Source organism: Typha latifolia, chromosome 3 (genome assembly GCF_019914945.1).
Source record: "Typha latifolia isolate L0001 chromosome 3, TyphaL0001v2, whole genome shotgun sequence".
Classification (NCBI taxonomy): Eukaryota; Viridiplantae; Streptophyta; class Magnoliopsida; order Poales; family Typhaceae; genus Typha; species Typha latifolia.
The window spans coordinates 13,535,952-13,558,234 of NC_133088.1; the positions used below are offsets into that span (position 1 = coordinate 13,535,952).

General features: G+C 34.0%; 1 protein-coding gene across 1 annotated transcript in view; it reads right to left on the minus strand.

The window, feature by feature from the left end:
- Nucleotides 1–398: 398 nt before the first annotated feature.
- The window catches only part of LOC140783544 (UDP-glucose:glycoprotein glucosyltransferase), a 28,758-nt gene continuing 6,873 nt past the window's right edge, over nt 399–22,283 (minus strand). The window contains exons 6-37 of the mRNA XM_073130449.1: nt 22,140–22,236; nt 21,881–21,993; nt 21,675–21,790; nt 21,225–21,282; nt 20,788–20,940; nt 20,530–20,628; nt 20,238–20,402; nt 19,095–19,163; nt 16,824–16,912; nt 16,561–16,723; nt 15,847–15,981; nt 15,666–15,771; nt 15,481–15,575; nt 15,281–15,393; nt 14,938–15,148; nt 14,016–14,084; nt 13,709–13,854; nt 9,207–9,308; nt 8,277–8,424; nt 7,919–7,975; nt 7,715–7,845; nt 7,524–7,612; nt 7,106–7,449; nt 6,924–7,019; nt 6,508–6,569; nt 5,398–5,500; nt 5,138–5,296; nt 4,861–5,001; nt 4,694–4,737; nt 4,092–4,206; nt 938–1,090; nt 399–862 (exon numbers count right to left, since the gene is read on the minus strand). Coding sequence (XP_072986550.1) covers nt 683–862; nt 938–1,090; nt 4,092–4,206; nt 4,694–4,737; nt 4,861–5,001; nt 5,138–5,296; nt 5,398–5,500; nt 6,508–6,569; nt 6,924–7,019; nt 7,106–7,449; nt 7,524–7,612; nt 7,715–7,845; nt 7,919–7,975; nt 8,277–8,424; nt 9,207–9,308; nt 13,709–13,854; nt 14,016–14,084; nt 14,938–15,148; nt 15,281–15,393; nt 15,481–15,575; nt 15,666–15,771; nt 15,847–15,981; nt 16,561–16,723; nt 16,824–16,912; nt 19,095–19,163; nt 20,238–20,402; nt 20,530–20,628; nt 20,788–20,940; nt 21,225–21,282; nt 21,675–21,790; nt 21,881–21,993; nt 22,140–22,236 — 3,921 coding nt within the window. The 3' untranslated portion in view covers nt 399–682. The remainder of the gene's footprint in view (nt 863–937; nt 1,091–4,091; nt 4,207–4,693; nt 4,738–4,860; nt 5,002–5,137; nt 5,297–5,397; nt 5,501–6,507; nt 6,570–6,923; nt 7,020–7,105; nt 7,450–7,523; nt 7,613–7,714; nt 7,846–7,918; nt 7,976–8,276; nt 8,425–9,206; nt 9,309–13,708; nt 13,855–14,015; nt 14,085–14,937; nt 15,149–15,280; nt 15,394–15,480; nt 15,576–15,665; nt 15,772–15,846; nt 15,982–16,560; nt 16,724–16,823; nt 16,913–19,094; nt 19,164–20,237; nt 20,403–20,529; nt 20,629–20,787; nt 20,941–21,224; nt 21,283–21,674; nt 21,791–21,880; nt 21,994–22,139; nt 22,237–22,283) is intronic.

The window sequence follows — 22,283 nt, forward strand, 5'->3', positions numbered from 1 at the left end:
CAGAACCAATGATGCACCAGCATCATGTCTACTACGAATTGGTTCATGTAAGTGTTATTAAAGTCTTAAGTCTCTAGCCAAAGTCTTTATACCTAACATCTTTTTTTTTTCTTTGCTAACACTGCCAAGAATGGTGTGAGAAGTCCATGATGTACCCTATCACATCCAGGTGACAATACATGGAACTATCCTACCTTTTGCTTGTTGCTATGCAGATGCAACCTGTCACATGTTTAAGTCACCTAATGAAACCTTCCTTTCTTGGTCTTGGAGTTGCACAACACAGCATGGACAACCAGAGTTTGCTAATTGCTTTATGTTATATTTCAATAATAAAAAAGCACCGTTACAAAAGAAAAATAAAAATAAAAAGGGAAAAAAGGTACCCAGCATTCAGATTTAGACGTTAAACATGGACCAAAATTTTCTTATACATAGTCAGAAAATTCTTATACAGAAACAGTCACAAAAGAAGAATGAAATGTTTACTGGGCATTCTGCCAAGAAATTGGTCACAAATAGATAGATAAGTAAAACTTGCCGAGACTGATAATTATACCTGCACTTTAGCTCTCCCAATCCATTTAAATTAGAAGAAGCGCCACATTTCTATGACCTTGAAAAAACCCAAGGAACAGAATTTTCAGTAGATCTATTCAACTTGAGCAAAAGTGTGTGAAGCTCACAACTCAGACAGGGATTCTGTATCTTCATTTTTATGATCACTCGATGAACTAGCAGGCTCTGATAATGTAGGAGGAGCTGATTCTGGGGGTTCTAGCTGCTCCCCTAATATTCTTCCTGTCACTTGTCTAGCTTCCGCATCAAGATCAACCCACTCCGATACAATTCTTTTAGCACCCTTATAAATAGAAAGAAAACGCAATCATTATGCTCTATAGGATAATGTAAATATAATGGTTCCAGAAAGAAATACCTGTAGCTTTGGTTCCTTTGTCATTGGATTGTTGCAGAGATCAATGGTCTTTGCTTTTGACTTTGTGGCATTTCCGCACCAAGATTCACACCATAACCATTCTTGGGGAAGAGAGAATATAGGCACTGTGTGTTGAGCATAGTTTGGAAGATCCTGCATATGACAGAAGTAATATCATCATTAATGAATCAATCATAAATCTTCATCACTGTTCTCATTGTGTAAGAATTGTCTATCAAATTCACATCTCAGCAGGTTGTTTGCAGTTCATTCCAGGCGAAGCCACTCCTTCACTATTTCAGTAACCCAAGGGTTTGATTAGTTGATATAGAGGAAAGAAAGTAGCGAATGTTTCTAATAGAGTCACTTTTAATCATGGTTCCTAAAATCAGTCAATCCCTTTAGTCTGGGATCGGCCAGTTTCAGCCATATCAGCCGAAACTAATTTTTTTTAATATTTAGGTCGAATCTAAAATGGATTTGACTAGGAAATATTAGTAATTGGTATCCCTAATTTTTTTTTTTTGAAGTTTTAGTTTTTACCTTCTATCTCTCACACGCTCTCCTGCCACCCCTCACAATTCACCAAGTTCATCCGATGAGTCCCTCCCGTTATTTTACACTCTGGTGAACTAGGGTAAGTTCTTTTTTCTTTCTTTTTTCTTTTCCTCATTCTCTTCTATTTCTTGCCCACCTTTTAACTCTTATTTTTTTATTGCTACGGAACACAAATGAAGAGAGAGATCTCTCTCTTTATCTTATTTCTTCAGCAATAATTTACAAACAATTTACCAAATTCCGTTCAGAATTCATTATGATTTTGAGTTAGTTTTTCTTTAATTTTAAGCTTTATATGTGAATAATTTTTATTATTTTATTTTTCTATTATTTTTCTAAAGTTTTAGAAATTTTCATGCATTTTAATATTTAAAATTTTACGTAATTAAAAAATAGTTTGATCGATACGGATGGGCAGATACGACCGATACAACCGATACGACCAATAAAGCCGATACATATCATTTTTTCTAACGACCAATCCCAATCTTGATCTCGATACTGAGTTTTGAAATATTGCTTCAAATAAGTAATCATAACTTATTACTTATTAGTGCTTGATAAAAAATGAAAATATTTAGTGCAAGTGGGTAAATATGGTAATTAATGATGACATACAATATACAAAAAAGATGGAAAGTGATGCTCCCCGTAAAGGAAGTGGAATGAGCTACAATTAGGAAAGTTAGGTGGTTTGAGAGAATTGGAGAAACTCACTTCTCACCTTACTTTCTTCATTCAAACATAATAAACTTATGGACTTCTTGAAAGTGTCACTTTCCTTTCTTACTTCCCGTCAACCAAACATACCTTGGATTAGGAGGTGAGTTTCTTCACTTCTTTAAATCCACCTAACTTCAATGGTTTTGCTCATTTTACTTCCTCTTTGAAAATAAGAGAGTGACACCTTCCAGTTTTTTATATTGCACGTCATCAATTCATCATCAATTATCAATTTATCATAATTATCCACTTCTACTAACCACTTTCAATTTTTACTAAATACTATTAGGACTACTTATGAGAAATATCTCTAAAAACTTTCACTTCCTAAAACATTTTTTTTTCATCCACTTCTTATCAACCAAACACACTCTAAAGGAAAGTCAGCTAGATAAAATAATTATAATGAGATTTATACTATAGTAACAAATAAGGAGTTTTTGACCAAACTAGACCTCTTTTAAACTTTATTTACTGAAATAAATTACACTCCAAATTTAATACCAAAAGAAATCTATTTCATTGTAGCCCTAAGTAAAACGCAAAATTGTTAAGCGTTTTAACAAGCTAAAAGTAAAACGCTAAATTGTTAGCATTTTAACAAGCCAAAAGTAAAATGCTAAATTGTTAAACGTTTTACTCAGCCAAAAGTAATGCTAATCATATCAACATTCTTTCAAATAAAACGATGATATGATCAGCGTTTTTATTAAAAGAAAAAAATGCTGAAAAATTCAACGCTTTATTAAGAAAAGAAGATACATATAAAATGCTTAAAAGTTAAGTGTTTTATTGTAAAAAATACTAAATTATTCAACGTTGAACTACTCATTTTCGTAGATTATAACTTCCTAACTGATAGCCCATTTTGGACATACGATATGCCGTTATAAAGATGAAAGAAAAAGAATGTAATTATTTTGATCTAAGCTTAATCGAACCTCAAACGAAAAAAATATAGATAAAAATATAAAGATAAAATATAGATAAAACTATCCATTTTAGTCATAAAATATATCATTGTGGAGATATAGAAAAAATCTATAAGTTAATAGGGTTCAGTTAATAGGCCTTAGGATCTGGTTTAGATTTTTTTTCATACTCAAATTCCAATTTAATCTTTTCATTCTTCCCCCTCCAAGGAGCCTAAGCTTCCTGCCCTCCCTCTCTCCCTAGATTTGGTTTCATTGGTATAGCAGCACTGCAAGATTCTCATGGTAACACCGTCAGTACATGATGTGCTACCTGGTAGAACAATATCGTGCAACATTTAAGATCCTTGATGCCCAGCCAGATTATGTGCGTACATTGCTTTCCCAGAGAGCATGTCTTGTTATGGGATTCATTTCAGGTTCAGCAGATCCAGCTTAGTCAACAAGTTGCCCATCTCTAAGTCGAATTATAGTTTATGAAAACATTTGAGCAAAATCAATAAGTTACTTTGACAATTTCCTAATGAATTCCAGACTTCCTATTTTTCACTCATATATTCATAAGACAATACATTCGATGCATTAGGTAAATAAACAAAACAACCCTTTCTCTTTCGCTGCCTTGAAGAAAACCCTCATAAGTTTCCAGTTGACTAATGTCATGGAATAATACCAACCTAGGCAGTTCAACATCTGTACCTCAGTTTGACAGGTCATAAAATTAATATCCATCACTTTTTAAATCAGATATAAGAAATATAATTCTACAGTTTTTGCAATAAAACTAGCATTCACAAATGGAATACATTTTGGCCACAACTGATGTATTAATGTATCTTTATCCTTTATCTCTTCTTTGTAATTCAAATTGAAGACTGAAAAAGAAAAACAGGTGACATTTACTTCTATTTGAAAAGCAAATCATCAGTGAAGAGCATCACCTGATCAAGATTGGAGAGACTGTTGGGATCCTTGCTAAGAGTTTCATAAAAAACTCTAAGTGTATCTCCAGCGGCAGTTTGCCGAAATTTGGCCAAATCAACAACATACAAAGCACTGCAAGAGTGTCCAATAGACAAAATTTTAGAATACTGACAACGAGCGAGCTGGCTCGGTTTTTAAAAAAAATTTATTATATATTTACTTTTTAGCTATAATATTTTGAGGGTTAGATACATATAAAGATGATTCCTAACCCTTCATTTCCAGATGTGGGACTAAATGTCATCCAACCAATTTATAAAAATTAATATTTTACATGTAAAATCTAGGATTGGAACCCATATCATCCGATTTGAGATTAAAGTGCATTACCAACTGTGCTATAACATATTACTATAGATATTTAGACGGATAATAGATATTACAATATATTAAAAAATATATATATCAAGCTAATTCAAGCAGAACTCGAGCGAGCTAAGTTTAGCTCGGCTCGGCTCGACTCATTTAGAGCTCGAGCCGAGTTTGAGCTAAGCTCACAAGCCTCGCGAGCTGACAAACTTTTTTGACAGCCCTTGCTATAAGACAGAACAGTGCCTACCTGATATGGTAAGGCTTTCCTCGTAAATGATCCTTCCAGAAACCCTTCAACGAGAATATAGAAAATTAGAAATTCATTATGCAGCTCTATAACCAAATTGAATGAAAATATTGGACATATTGGTACCAAAATCTCCAAAAGTCCAATATTAGGAAAAGGGCACTAACTTGTCTCCAAAACCGATAGCCATCCATCTCCTTATTGTTGTCACAAAATGGTGTATATGCAAGAGGTCTTCCCTTTAGATCCATGTCATAGAGTTCTCCCATGTCTGCTCTAACAATTTGATCTGCATCAACAAAAATTACCTGCACGATGTTTCAAAAGAAAATCATATAAAAAATCATCAATGTTTATGTAAGGAGATGAGTTAGTCCCCTGAGATTTTCAGAAAAAAGGAAAATAAATAACAAAGAACAATGATATGAGAGATCATGAAAAAACCTTCTTGAGTGAAAGCGGAAAAATAACATCAAGGAACAATATTTTGTAAGCCCAGATTATACGCTGCTTCTCTTTCTGCTTGTGCAACCATGTAGGCCACTTGTAGGTAATAAGCTCATATTCAAATCCATACTCTTGTGCCATAAACGGTACAACATCCTGCAAATCAGGTTTAAAATTTATAAATACAAGTATTCAACATGAGAAAGGCACATGATTTGACTACAAAAGTGAATGCACTGGAAAGATTAAAAATATACCTTGAACTGGGGAGAAAGATAATTTTTAATAAACCAAAATTTTACTGGTCTTTGAGTGTTCTTGAGAACACTCAGTATCATGATCTTGAGGAAGCGCTCATACCTAAAAACAAACAAATTCATGAAGTCCAAATCATAAACCTTTTCTTTTTTAAATATATTCAAAACATTTATTGTACTGTTGTACATAAAGAATTCACAGACATTGTTGTGCATTCACTTTCTTGACAGTGATAATTGCATGAAATTTTGTGCTGCAACTTTTGTAGTACATGAACCAAAAAACTATGGGTAAAGAGTTACAAAAAATTCTAATTCCAAGACTGCAAAGGTAAAGATAGTACAAGTGATTCTAAATGACTGTACAGAAAAAGAAAATGTATTGAGATTATGCAGTTGCTCAAATATATCATCATCAGTCATTTTTCCGAGTAAAGCATAGAAGAAAACTATCAAACTTATATTCAATACAATAATTGTATGCAGTTTCTAGAGTTGCTTGTGTACACATGTAGAGCATGCCAGTACAATGCCAATTATGTGACAACCACATGAGAGGGCCTTACTTCAGATAGTGATGTACTCTTAACTGCATTGTTAGTTCTTATACTCTATCAAGTGGCATAAACTTGTACAACTATACAAGTTACCAAGTTGACCTCTGACCTGTAGTACCATCATGATATGTACAAACTGCTATGTCAAGCAGATACTATTCAGCTTTTCTCATTGCAAGATGATATAAAATGATTATCATGAAAGAAAAAGGGTGTTTCAAAAATTGTGATGGTTTCTTGACATCCACAGCATTACATCACAATTTGTGGGAATGATATATCATAACAATTGTAGACCCTCGGGCCCCAAAAATTTGAAGTTAGTAGTGAGTTAGTTACACACCTCATCATTACAGGAAAAATCAAGGGAAGCTTTTACTAATTTAGAACAAATGTGGTAGCATCCAAAGCTTGATATTCTTCAAGTTGGTATAGTAATTACGACTATGCCCCTTGAAATGATCATTCGGTACAAAAAAACAGATCAAAGAGATATATCCTCAACTGATTTTGAGAATATAGAACCTTAGAGTAAATGTGCTTATTCACTTACAGGTGTCCAGAAGCAACAGAAAATATATTTATCATTTCTCCATGTCTTCCACCCTTTTGATCCTGAAATGCAAGTTCATAAAGTATCATTGGCAACAAGAGTTTGATAAGATAAAATGCGTCCAAATATCTCCACTACTACATATTAATGAAGTGCAATCGCTGCACCTAAAAGAAACGGTAATGGGGAACAGCCAAGGGTATGGAGCAGGGTAGGAAATACCAGCAAGGCATCTCTTCAGAGCATACTATATTGTAATGATAATGTCCAATTTAGTAGCTATAAGATAATGGCAAACAAGTGTGGCACTTCAGACACAAGTTTGGTCTCTCTAAATTGTAACATAGGCAACAAATGATATATTACATTAGAAGCAGTTATTCACTAAGGATAAAAGAAAAGGGAAAAAACATTACCTGTGTTGTCCTGGCTTGATTTCTTGACAAGCCATTACCGCCAATAAAACCAGATGCCCATTTAAATATTTTTGTATTCCAGTGGTTATGGTTATCCTGTGGAAAGGCTATGCCCATGAAAAAGGCACAAAATGTATATATCTTAAAATTTGGTTTAACATAAAGTACACAGAATAACATACTCTCTTCTCTTCCTGCAATTGTGTATCATCAGAAGTGTTCAATAATTCCTCATGCTCTTTTCCCCTTCTCTTTTCTACTTGTAAGTGTATAAGCTTACCCCTCAAGTCATCTATAGTAATAAGTTTGGAAGAAGGATAACCTATACTTCCACTTTCCTTCAAAATATACAGATCGGAGCTTCGACCAGAAGCAAGCTGCAGGTACCACACCCCAGGAGAAACTTTCATTTGCCAGTAACCCAAATTGGCCATGACAAGTGTATCCACCAGGTGAGGCCTTTGTTTGGTACCAAGAATAAACTGAAGTCCTCGTGGTGGATCATGATCCTTTTCCAAACAATGACCTGAAAGGTAGTAATTTCTTTCAATACAAACTACCAGAAAGAACCAGCATATGCCTTAGAAAACAATTATTCACCTGTCAACAGCAGTGCTTCCAGCTCAAACACTGCCTGCAATGTTCTCTCATCACCAAGATTCTCCAACAGCATATTGTCCAGGTCATGGCTAAAAGAAGTCAAAGGACCATATCCAGTTATTTCTATGGAATGATGTCTGATTTTGGCATATTTAAATAATAAAAAATTATTCTAGCAGAAAGCAACTTACATGGCAACAACTGGCTCGACAAGCCATGGCTCAGGGACATCAAGATTCATAGTTAGGGTTTTCGACAATGGCATGTTTGAAAAAAATGCTTTAGGGCCATTTATTGAATAATCAATGCTGCTGAAATCATCCTACAAATTGACATTTTGTTAAAATGATAGCATAATACAAGAGTTTGTAATTCTCAAAAATATGCTGTTATACCACTGTGGGAAGAACAAATCTATAGTAGTTTTTCAGTGGAAGATCCGCAAGAGAGCTCTGCAAAATATTATAGAAACAGTTAAATACAGAAGTTTATAAGCATCTAAATTCTTCATTTGGAACTTTAAACTTATAAAGTTCTCCTGAACTTCCAATTTGCGCGACTAGAAAAATGTTTTAAATGTTTAAAGATGGATGGTACTGCTAAGATAGCATAGAACTCTACCAGTTTATAATATGTTGTAGTCAACCATAACAAGTAGTCTGGTGGTTTACCAATAAGTGGTGTCCTTCAATTGGATAAATATGTGAATCGTATATAATAAAAAGCATGATTAAGATTACAGTAATAACTTACAATTGGATTCAGTACAATTCTCATGCTTGGCTGAACACGCTTCCAGAGTATACGAAGAAGTGGAGATAGCTTTTGTCCCATGGGGCTCAGCGGATCAATAACAGCATCAATATGTATACTTGAATTCACATTATCCAGAATGACGGCACTAACGAATAAAAGGACTATGAGAAGAACTAAAAAGATCATGGATTTGTATCCAAAATGAGGACAATATAGCTCTAGCTATTACAATTCAAAACTAAAGCCAAATAAACTAGCAACTGTAGGTATTGTTCTGAAAATTGGTAATGCAGGTTGCCATGATGTTTTAGGCCTCCTTGTTACAGCATGTACTTTCTTCTTTAAATGTTGACCAAGCTCCTGTCTTTTGACTGGTGAATCAAATCTTTTTTTGCTCTAGAGTTTAGACTAAAGAGGGTTATGCAAGTCATAGCAGTTAATAATTTAAGTGCAACTTAATATAACAAAATATACTATATTGGAAGGAATTAAGGAAGAGTTTATCATACCATATCAAATATAAAACCTTGGTTCTTCCCAAAATAGAGTATCATGACACTTGTCACCCAAAAGACTAAGACAGTGGAAAGTAACCATAGCCCTAAATTCTCAACTATTACATTAGAAGAACTGCAGAATCAGATATCAGGTTAGGCATATTCCCGCAATACTACCGATGACTAAATTATGCTTAATTATCCCATTAATGTTATCCTAATCAATAAACTATACATAACAGAAGCCGCATAAATACCAAGATATATCCCAAACCTAGACCAATATTCAATGGAAGATATCAGGAAACAAAACATGAAGGTAGAACTGCAAATTTCATCCGTTAGCGCAGAGTAGCATCTGACAAGTTCAAAGAGCATCAATCTAGAACAAGGATGCACTGATTCTCTACTCAAATAAGTAAATATTTACCTGTGTTTTGCATTCAAAATTTCAAAATTGGCTCTATCAGAACTGCGTTCACGCGTCGACATTGAAGATGAAATCAACATGACGAGATCACTAAAAAATGTGCTGCAAACAGTACATCAAAGTCAACTGTGCTGCCATACAAGTGAATTTAAGTAATAGATCTCTGGAAATATGGAGCATAATAATGATATCACAAAGCTACAAGGGTAGGTAAACAGAAATCTTACCAAATAACTCCAAAATAGAGAACATTCTAGTCATGCAATTTGAATTAAACTCTTCCATTTTTTTTAAATGTAAACTGCAATTTTCAAAATAGTACTGATGGTATATTCTAGTCATGCAACATGAAAGATAAGAGTATCTCAAAGGAAAGGGGCTGACGGTATGTATAGAATTTATGAGATAATTAATCATACAATGCAGATCTCACATTATAGAAAAAGAGAGGCTTTCCAGATTTATAAGCATATAAATGATAAACATACAAACATATGTTACTTACAACAGAACATGTACTGGGGTAAAAGGGCACCAATTAAGTTCAATATATCTCAAATAAGTAAATAAATAATTAGACCGATTGTTCACATGGATTTGTTCGTCAAGAAGTAGAAAAAAAGGAAAAAAAGGCCGGATCTATATGGAAGCCTGGGCATAAAGTGTGAAAAAGGGAGTAAATTAATAAAATCGATTCCCAACTTAAAAAGGCAATTCAACTCATCGCCATTGTTGGAATAAGAGTTCAAGCCATGCAAACAACATGGCAAAAGTAACTCTGAAAGGATAAAACATCCTATAATAATAATACCATCAGCAAGGAACAAGACATACTAACTCAATATCTTAAAACAATTGATACCAAAAGAACAAAGCATGCTAGTAAATAGTAATACAATACATAGCAAGAAAATTACTCTATATAGAAGGCATGAACTAATATTTTACTTCAATAGCATACTAACATGCTGGTGTATAAGACAGCTCTGTTGAGAACATCTACATATGCCTATTATGTAAAATCTTAACATACTACAAAAGGAATATCTGATTTTTCAATATAAAATCTTAGCGAAAGACTGTACGAATTGGAAGTAAAAAAAAAATCTTTTGGATGCGCAAGTTCTCATCCTTCACACACACACAACTTTCCTCCACCTTGTGAGGTTGGTCGTGCCGGTAGCTGATGATTGTCGATGGCTCTCTCTCTCTATCTCCTCGATGAAGAAGATGAAGTTAAGCTCGAGCTTAGCGCGAGCCAACCAACTTAAATTTGGGTGGATTTGGATTTCGAATCCAGAAGACCTGACACAAATAGTATTAAGGGATTGGGCCATTAGCCCAATCCATTTAAGTGGATTTATGAGGTGGCTGTGGGCCAACTGCAGCCTAGCCCAATTCTTTTCGGGTTAAATTAGCCAATTTAGCCCTTTTCTTAGTTTTAAATTTTATAATTATGATATGGGTTAAATTAAATTTATTTTTATTTTGTTATTTATTTTTTTATTAAAGATGATGATTTTTAACACGTGGACTAGAGATTTCAGTCATTTCACTTAGATTCTGGTGAATGGGTTCATTCACATATTTATTCGTCTTATACTTTGTATGTTTTATCAGATCATGTATTTCTCTGTATGCAAATAAAACATCATATTTCTGTGTGCAATTTAATTATTAAATTTCTGTGTACAAAAATATACGACTCAGTGTATTGTTATACTTTGTGCAAATTAGCAATTTTAATAATCATTAACATAAACGGAAAAATATAATTGATACATGGTATAAATCGCTTGCGATTTCCCATGGTGACTTAAGTCTCTACCTAAAAGCCTAGGAGAAAGTTTTATTTTAGATCATCGCGGTGACTTTCTTAGGTGACTCAAGCAGAATTAGGGAACAGTCTCATATTTGATTGAAAGACTTCCAGTAGTGACTCTAATATCTAGTAACGGTTAGTAAAAGAGACATGGTGAGTTTATCACATAGTAACACCTCCTAGTGACTCTTAAGAGAAGAGACAGGGTGTGTTTATCACACAACGACACCTCCTGGTGATCCTAACCAAATCAGCTATGAGAAAAAGATTTGAACGTCATCTCGATTTAACTTCTAGTTAATATGAATCCACAGGGTGTTGACCTAATTGAGATATATGTCATTATTAATATTGAGAGAATTTCAACGTATTGACTCGAAGCATGACATGAGTTATGATTTATGTCATTATTATATGTGCTATTATTATTACTGTTGTTATAAACATGCTTAGTAAAATTGTCATTTTTATATCGCTAGAATTAGATTTATTTAAAATTATAAATTATAAATTTATTTAGCTTTTGAATGAATCCCACTCGCTGAGCTATAGTTGTTAGCTCATGGGATTCTCTTTCTAACATTTCAAATATTAGTCAACATGGCAACTGAGCGAGATGCACCAGGACTTCACCTCCACTTAGAATCTACGTCTTTTATCTTTCAGTTCTATTGGTCTTTATGTTTTAAACTATCTGTTAATTCAGTTCGGTTAGAGACACATTAGCAGTGACATTGGTTATTTTCATTTGACTAAATTTATTTCAGTCATATTTTCATATTGATTCTTGTCATTGTGGGCTTACATATTTATTTTTAAGCTTCATGTATTTCAAGTATATTGAAGTCCACGGTCGGTCATGATTCTGATTTTGGCTCATGACAAAAACACAATGTTCTAATGTTAGTGTATAGTTGGAAATAGATAGATCACCTAGATATTATGATAATTACTTTCGTAGAGTTTCACGAAGTATTTCAAAATCGCATATCATCATCTCTATAGTTAATTTCTATCATTAGGGTATGTATAAACCCCAAAACAAGATTTGTGAACAATTCTGCGTGTGTGTGTATCTATGGCTGACTTTCTCTACAATGGTCAAAGATTCACCCAATGCAGGATAGTAGTTGTGAAAACTAAGCCAATAACTCATTGATCAAGACTAAAATTTGCAAGCAAGGATTTCTTTGCCTCCGGCAAAGGGCGTGACAATTGGTGATTGGCATGGCATAACCCCATGCCAATGGCGAAGGAAGAACAAAAAGGGGCAGACATGGAGAGATTGAGAGAGAGGGAATGAAAGACAGGAAGCCTAATCGTGTGTTGGCGGTGATATTCCCACTTCGGACGATGCCCTAGTCACATGCGTGCCCTTCTGCACGGAAGAAGATGATACTTCAATAGGATCATGAAAGATCCAATTCAATGAATCCTTTATTAAGCAAATCCTCTTTCAGCAGATTGTCTTATGAAAGAAGATCCTCAAAAGCGTGACTGTTCTTCTTCCTCGATTGATCCCCCACCAGCAATATCTCCCTCACATTGTTCACCACCACCATTGGAGATGATTCCTCGCATCCGCTGCCTTAAATCAAGGTGTACCACTGCTAGGGGTCCCCACTAAGAGGCGATCCAACCAACAGACAGCGGTTATAAAAAGAATTTGGGGGTACCATCGACACCCCCATGCAAGTGCAGGTACTAAGTCAGCAAAACTATCCTTGATTGCAAGATTGTGGACTTTGACACTATCGGCTGAAACCAATCCTTTTGGGGCATTCGGCTGATTTTTTTCATTTTCTTCCTAGGGCTCGAAACCGAAACGAACTTCAAAACATTATTGCATACATGCCATACAATACTAAAAGAATGTACTATTAAAATAACTAATGTAGTTATTTTAATATAGAGAACTAATGTAGTTAAAAAAAAATAAAGCAGGAAAAATTGAGCTGCAAGGTCAAATAAGATGTTGGCAGATGTTCCCTAAGATATGAAAAGCTTCCAAGGATACATTGCTTGAAAATATAGAGATGAATCCAAAAGGAGCAAGATTAGATGGAAGGAACAGGACGGTATTAGCAAAGTCATCTAGATAGGCAGTAGTAAGAATCTAAGAAGTATAAGAACATAATTAAAGATAATGGCAAGTTAAACTATGCTCGATAGCAATGTTCTTGTGGTCCACTTGAAAAGTTCCCTTTTTAATCGGAAAATTTTGAAGGTAAGCATAATAAACAACCTTAAAAAGATGAATATGTTATTCCCATGGGGGTTGGTGATAGGGCGGAGAATGACAATATTGGATTTTAGAAACAGTAACAGAGTAACTTGTATTCTAGATTCCAAAAGGTAGGCAGATCAGAAAGAAGTACTAGGACAACATACTGACAGAGAAAGAAGAATTACTCAACATACTCCAATAGTTTGCATGACTTGGTCAATTAAAGGTTACTCATTAGCTGAAAAATATATGATCGCCTTTTCAGCTATTTATTCACGCATTATGAAATCACTTGCTTAAAGCACTTCCTAATCAAAGATAAGTACATACAAATTAATTCTTAAAGAAGAAAAGTGTACATAACAAGGAACATGAGAAAAGAAAGAGTTATTATTGCACAAAGGTCATAAGAGCAAGCTTGTCTAAGTAGACAGAAAGAACTGAGATGCTTGCCTTGTTAAGCCATCAGGATCAATGCCTACCCACTCCACTTCTTCAATAATTTCTAAAACATATTTTGTTCTTCGATCATACTCGACGGTTTCTAGAAGGCCAAGATCGTCACTTAGAAATGAATCCCCGTCTTTCAAGATAAAAATCTGTGGAGAGTCTAAAAAGATTTAAATCTATATGCATATTTCTCAAGAAAACCAATAATAAACTTTTATAACTACATGGAAGGTGCTCAAGAGCTTTCAAATTGACAGAAAGCATGGTTGCAGTAAAGGTCTAAGCTGGATTCCTGAATCACATAACTCACCCGGCCATTGGTAATCACAGCATTATTGCCAAATTCAAGACCAATTTGCCCAAACAGAAAGTTTAAGACCTGCATAATGACATAAACAAATAAAATATATTTTTACAAATTTAGAGAAGTGTTACATAATTTTTTGCAAGAAGTAATGGACCACTTCACGATCATAATCACAATTAACCATTTCAAAGAAAACTCATTTCCATATAATGGTCATGCAGCATTCACACAAGAATGCAGCAGACTACAATGAACAAAGTAATGGCGAACACTATCTGTGACATATACGAGAGTAATAGTGTTATTTAGCTGTGTCATCTGATTATTCTGAAGTCTAGAACACAATATGACATAAACAAATCAACATTTCCTGGAAAAAAAACTAAAAAATATTAACATTTATTACCTGAAAAGGTAAAGATAACTTGAAAGTTGAAACCTTTCTAAGTCTTATTCATTTTAACTAATTTAAGACTAGATTCTAGCATAGAAATACTGTAGTAGAATGCAGACTTTAGAATATCAAAACAGAAGATATTCAGTGTCTCACCATTTCTGAACTCTCGGATCATTTAGGGTCAAAGAAGACAAGAAAAGCCAAATAATTCTATATAACACAGATATTTGAACTTTGGACTTATGTCAAGGATCTAAATAGTTAGAATTTATAAGATGAACAAAAGCACAGTAAATCTATTCTAGCATTGAGCATTTGTTACTTCAAGAAACTGCTTGACAAGAAGTATCCAAGACCATATAATTATAAAAGAAAGAGTCATTAGAAGGAAACTACTCATGATGCAAATTGAGATAATAAAATAAAAAAATAAATAAAGATCCAAGAAAAAAAAGAAAATGACAAACAAAAAAAATGAAGGGAAACACCAAATGAAGAGCTTGAAAGGAGTTAGAATCATGTAAGTACCTTATCCATTCTTTTCTGAATCTTATCAACAGAAAAGCAAGTAAATATTGCTCTATAATCATCAGTTGGCAGGCCATATTCCCCAGAAAGTTCATAAACTTTGTCCATAATTATGGTTAACTTGTCAGAATCCAACGATGATGTAGACATGTATAGGCTTTCATAGAATGTGCACAGTTCATACAGAAAGTCCAAGAATTTCTCCTTGTTACTTGAACCAAATGATCAATTGAGCAGGCCACAAAAAAGTTGAACCAATGTTAATCTCTATATGTAATGGAGTATAAAACATAGTTATAACAAATTATTCGCATTCATAAAGAATTACGTAGATGCAACACACCTAAATGATGAAGCAGTCTTTTCAAAAATCTCCTCTAAAAGCAAAGCAGGTGAAGAAGAATTACTGCTGGTGTAGAGTAGCAAACCAATACGAGCTCTTTCAGAACCTTCCATCTAAATCAAGCCAAGGAAAGAAATAATTATAGTCATGTAACAACAAATGTAGGCAAAAGGAAATATTAATTCAGGAAGAGATTATACTAGGTAGCGTAATCCTTCTCGTAGCAATTTCATTCCAGCCCTTGAAGCAGTATTAACAGCAAGAAAATGCGTCACTGGCTTCAATTTATCCACAGCTGCAATAGATTGCAAAGGCATGAGTTACATAATTTGCATTGGAACTGAAAGTACAACAGAGTTGCAATCCAGTATGAAAAAGAACTTACTTCCACGAGGGTGTAGGTAGCTAATATCACGAAGTATGGATTCTTTATCAGTATATGATGCAAAGAGTGAAGCAAACTTTTTCTTGCCTTTACCTTCTTCAACAATCTGCACATGACATTTGTTAGATTATCTGATGAAGTATATTGAAGATCAGATTCTTGATATGTATAGTTTACTCACAGAAGGATTATAGCGTTTATAACCACCCTCTGAAAGAAATTTTTCCAGTACATCTGTACGAGAGTTGATATGCCCATAGTAAACTTGTTCTTGAATTCTGGGGAGCTCCCCATTCATAGCGTTCATAGTCGAATCCTAAACAAGAGCATGTAAATAATATGCATTAGCTGATTTAGTATAGCCAGTGGCACTATAATACTAAGCATCAAACCTTAGCATTAAAACATAAACCATCAAAATAAAGTCATAAAACCATGATACATATCATGTTTAGAATACCAATGTCTTGGTTTTCGTTTTCAGAATTCTTTTGCAACTTAATTTTCAAAGTTAATATAGGCAGAGGTCTGCTCCATCAGCAAGGGTCACCAATTAAATGTTCACTCACACCTTATTCATTTTATGCTGGCAATTGGCTACTACCCCTATATCAATTAAAATTTGGCACCAGAAACCAGAACAATGACAATTGAAACTTAAAATTATTACCAGACAATTGAAAACTCAAATTATCACCGGCCAATTGAAACTTCAATTATCACCAGACAAATGAAACTTCAAATTCAAACAGATTCCATATTTCCAATTGCATATCACCATGCAACGTCTGATCTTTTTAGCTAAGATATAAATAACAATACAATGGAAATATTGATGGCTGCATAATTTTACATGAGAATACAAAATGTGAAATTCAACCATATAAAATTTTACCTCACTTGATTCATGCACAAGGCCATTCATCAAAAGACAACACTGAAGCTTAGACAACCCAAGCTTAAAAACAAAAAGTGAGCTCCCTTCAGCCGCCTCCTTATATTTTGATTCCTTTTCTAGCTTTAGTAACACATCTTGAGGAGGAGATTTAGCCTTTGATCTGCAAAATATCATATTCAACAATACACTATCAAAATGCCTAATCTGGATTAAAAGTAAGCAGCTCCAATTGAGATAAAGTGTCATGCCTGCCTACTTACAATAAAGAATCCACAAATGCTCCTTCAACATGATGTGCTTCAAGGGTCTCGTCATTAAAATCATCAGTAGCACTCCACAATTTGTTTATCTTTCACAAATAAGAATTCAAAGGGTAAGTTTCACTAAAATTTTGTGACAATCTCAACAATAAAATCTGCAACACATTTGAACATACAATTAGAAAGATGCATTGCACTAAAACTAATGGTTCATATACATACTTAATTTTTAATATTTTCTTCTCAAGAGTTCATGCCATAGGACAAAAAATTAGGCATGCAATATATAAAATCTGATAAATCTTTATACTAAAGGACAGTAAAGAAAAAATATATATAAGCGGCTGATAATCAAACATTCCAAAATTGACAATTGATGAACCTGAATATCTCCTAGGCAATCATCCTTCTCTACATATGAAGCTTAACATGGAGATAAAAATCTAACTTTGAAACGAAAATGACAGTTCCCAGTATAAGTTCTAAAACGAAATATCACTTTTAGATTCTTTTCCTTTTTCCCATACTACACCTGAATATTTCAGAATCTTAGATGATACACCCAGTAATCTAGTATTAAGTGGCACCATTCCACAAAAGGAAAAAGCAAATGCAGAAATGAAGCACCATGACACAATTGAAAATAAAAAATGTAAAAGATAAGACGATTAGAACTGTACAAACTAGCATAATACTTTAAGTCGCTAACAGTAAGTAGATAACTAAAAAAAGACATAATATCTGGTCTGGAGAATGTAAATAATTGCTATCCAATATGATTGTGACTACTCTGTCCAAATAGAATTTCCAAAAAAAAAGCATCAACATATAATACTATAATCTAACATGAAAGGTGTCTTACATATGAAAGAAGACCTAATTTCAATTCCTTTATGTGTAGATAAGAGATTCATTTCTTAAACAATGAGAATGTTTGTTAAATATATTAGGCATTCTCTCTTCTCTGCAGTGAAACGTAAGATTAAAAGAAAACGATCAAGTGCTTCCATTGATACCTACTCAAATTAGACTAATCAAATGTAGTGTTATATGCAGTTGGGAAGATTCCTTCCTCCTATATTTGCCCTTTTTAGGAAGATTACCTTTCCATAATCATTTAGGAATTAGGACCTAAAGGAAGTAATTAGTAAATTAAAGAACTAGAATCCAGGAAAAATATTTTCCACTGTGGAACACCAAACAAGCTCGTATTTCTACTTTTTTGTTTGCTAAATTCTCAACTTACTATGGTCCTACAGATGCCCCTACCAGATGAACCACAAAAACAAAGGAACATCTGAATCCTTGCAATCTGTATCTTATAATTAGCCCCGTACACCTATATGATATTACATGTATATTTTTGTGAGAAATGTATCTTTTCAATATTACTTCCCGAAATTTAGAATTTCCCCTATAACTAAAATGTGACTTCGAAGAATGTATGATATCCTGGAAGGAGAACAAAGGCCTGATAAGCATGCCCAAGAAAACAAATTATTTCTTGAAAGAGGCAAAGAGGCCTTGCTGCTTTGAATACAGTGATAGAAAGAAACTATCTAATGTATATCTTGCTGCATTGTAACAACATGCTGCAGAATGTTAGTAATTTCATTATGAAGCCAATATTAATTGCATCCATGAAGTGTTTAGTAAAGCTCATGTACACGGAATCAAACTTCTGTTACTTGCACAATAAAATTCGTTATGAAGCCGATACTTTTGCATCCATAATATTTTTAATGAAGCTCACATACATGGTGTCAAATTTCTGTTAATTATGTGATTCGAAACTCTACCACCCACAGAAAGAAAAAAAGTGCATATCGTACTGATGCGATAGTATCATCAGAACACAGTTGATAGCGCTTGGTTGCTCAGATGAATAAAACATGTGATGCTAATATAAGAAAATTGGACAACAGAAATGTCATTAGCCGCAGAAGAAAAATTATTTACAAATATGTAATATGACATTTGACATGCAAGCAAGAGAATTCAATTTTGTCAATTGTCAATTATCCATTATGAGAGAAATGCTTCTTTTGCATGTGAAGGAAAAAAGAAATTAGAAGTTCCTTAATTAAAATGCAAACAGAAGTCAAACCATTTAGTTCTAATGATCAATAACAAGACATTAGGGAAAAGACATAAATGGACCAAAAAGTAATGAAAGAAAGGAGCATCCTTCTTATTTGATGGAACTTAGCAGTTACCCCATGTTAAAAATAATAAGAATTCATAATTGTTCAACTCTCTATGAAGACGTACATTGCTTAGAAACTGGAAAGCCAACTGAGTAGTGTATTCTTCCTTGATGTAGAGGAATAACCGTAGTATCTGCAGAACAAAGAAAAACAAAGACTGCTCACTGGAAAACATGAAGTCACAATTCCCAGAGCATATGAAAAAAAAAAAAAATAGGACACCAAGAAAATAACATATTTCAATTTTGAAACCTAGTTTCATATATAGATACAGACGTGAATCGAAAGCCCTTTTCCCAACAACATTCCAGTTGCAAGTCAAAACATCAAACACTTTATAATCATAGAAATCCAGAAGGACCAAAACCCTAAGGTGGACCTCACATGGAAGGGTATACTTAGCTTAGTCAGCAAAACAGAGTTAGAATAATTGCATTGCTTCTATTATAGGAAGTCAAACCAACAAGATGTCAAATGTTAAATAATTTCCTGATGACGCTCTAAGTCGCTGTTTAAACTTTATTAAAAAATATGAAAGCTTCAGAATAGTCAAACATATATAAACAGTTTATACTTTATATTTTTGACAAAAGAATTATTAGGTTACCCTCATCCCAGGTAGGAAACTAGTCATGGTTATAAAATATAATACCAATCATAGCCCTATTAGAATAAAGCAATTCCACCTTTCTTTCACTTATACTGGGTGAGGGCCCTCCAACATTTAAAATCTCAACCTAGCCTCCAAAGTTCTGAAAAAAGTAGCTCCATTTGGTGGAAAGTATTATAAAGGTCACTTTTTTAATATTCGTTTTACTGCAAGAAAAGTTTTTAGACTCAATTATATGTTGAAAAGTTCAAATAGTGTACCAACTGGTGTTCCTTTAGATTTCAGGTATTGCATGATATTCTAGGTTAAGAAAGATAAAACCTAAACACATTACATCTCCAATGTGATAAAGCTGAATATTCTTCACATCCAATAAATTTCAACTTCTAGTTCATGTCCAACTACCTCCAGTTATAGGTATTGCATTCCGCTAGATAATATAGAGCAGAAAACACAGAATATCTGCTGTGCATCAGAGATGACACCTTTGGCATCCGACATATGCCAAGTTGTCAATCATTAGCTTATATGAATTACACATTCTAACTACAGTCCAACACAACAAACTCAAAAAGTATTGGTAAGAAAGAGAGATACCAAACTGGAAATATCTTCACCACTTTTAGTGTGACCGCCCACTGAAGATGAGGGAAGATTGCCACCATTTTCTTTGATAACATCAACAAGCCTTGAAGAATAGAGTATCACCCCAAATCTCATTGGAACACTATTTTGATAGAGAGACAGAATCATGTCGATGGTCTACAAAGTTGAGGAAGAAGAAAGCCAACAAAAACATATCAGCATTCTCAGGGCCAACACAAATTAATAATGCATGAAACTTGAAAGCAGAAACTAAGAAGAATATTGAAGAGAGCAAGAGCCACACCTCAGCACCACAAATTGTAGCAGGATCCAGTACATAAACAGCATGAAATAAATTTTTCCGTATGTAACGAAGTTGACCGGGAAAGACTGGCATTAATATCTAAACAGGAGAAAACAAAAGAGTCATATGAAAGGATGACAAGAGAAATGAACAGTGCATGCAGAGTACATTGAATACAACTATATGCTTACTATTGCAGCAGTTCAATTTAACCAAAGAGGATAAGATATAAATAATAAACATAGAACTATATAAAACCTCATTAATGTTGCTTCGCCACCGTTTGTACATGGCATCTTCCTCCAAGTTATTAAGATAATGAACATAAGAAGAACGGAAGTCGACACGAAATGCACTAGATTCGGTTGGTGGTGGTGCTGACAACAGCTTCCGAATGGCATTTTGAGGAAGCTGAAATAGATAAAGAATTGGTCAGCATTGGACTTACAAGCTCAATTATAGATGAATATCCATAAAGCACAGACAACAATATATATAGGTACGAATATATGATCCAAAACTGATACATTTATACAACACCTCAAACTCAGAGAATAAGATACAACAAGGATATGACAAGAAAAACAAGCCGCTAATCCCAACAAACAGGTACAAGATCACTTTATAAAAATCTCATCAAGAAACTGGCTATCATGAGGGTTTCATAGAGAAAACTTTCAAAAAGAATAGATCACCTTCAGTTTTGAAAACTGATCAGCCATTGATAACTCTTCATGAACCAGATCCACTAGCCTACAATCATGAAAGTCAAGTGGATAATGCATATATTAACAGTACAAATTCCTGACAAAATGGCACATATAACAAATAGATAAAGGACTTTTTGGAGGACTACAGAATCCTTGACAAAGAATTTACACAAGGCAAAACCAGCATCTCGTTAGAAAGAGATTGGCTGCAAAAGTAAAAAAACGAGACCTTTTTGCTTGCATGCTGTTTCAGAACTATAAATAACAATATAGAAATTTTGCCTTGCTGAAAAAAGTAGTGTCCATAGAAGCACCAAGGATGCTATCGTAATTTGCAATTAGGCTTGATAACCCTAAAAATATAGAAAGCCATGCTTTGACTATCTCCAAATTAAGATATGGATATATCACAAGCAGATAATTTTGGAGTATTACAGGTAAAGATCAATATCCTCGATATTGATTAATGCGCCATTCAAAGCCATTAAAGACTTGCCAGGAGGAACCATCCGCTGGTTTGCAAGTATTTCATCCTTAATAGGGTCATCAAGCTGCACAAAAACCAAAGCATCTGAGCTGCAAAATCCGACACCAATATCATCTAATAAGACTTACAGAGATTTCTAGCAGAAGCCTTTCACCTTCATGCGAGATAGCGAAGAAACTACACTCGGAAAGTTTTGACTGATTTCCTGCATTGACTGCAATGGGTCTGATGCATGAACTATTCTCTGTGCAGTTTGATGACCCAAATCTGCAAAGAGAGGAAGTTGTGTGAATTTGATAACAATGGAATGAACTTCATCCTTAAAGTTGCATAAAGTTAGCAACAGGAAAGATGATAAGATAGTTGATATCCTGGATAAATCAGAAGTTCAGAACATTCCAGTGCATAAGTACCCTTTAGTTCCCAAACTTCTAGTGCATCTGATATTGTTGATGACAACAAATAATCCCGGAAAGCCATTATCTCTGTTGTCAGCTCTGGTTTGCGTTCCTACACATCAAGATTAAAAGAGGATGGAGCATAAGGTTCAGTTTGTT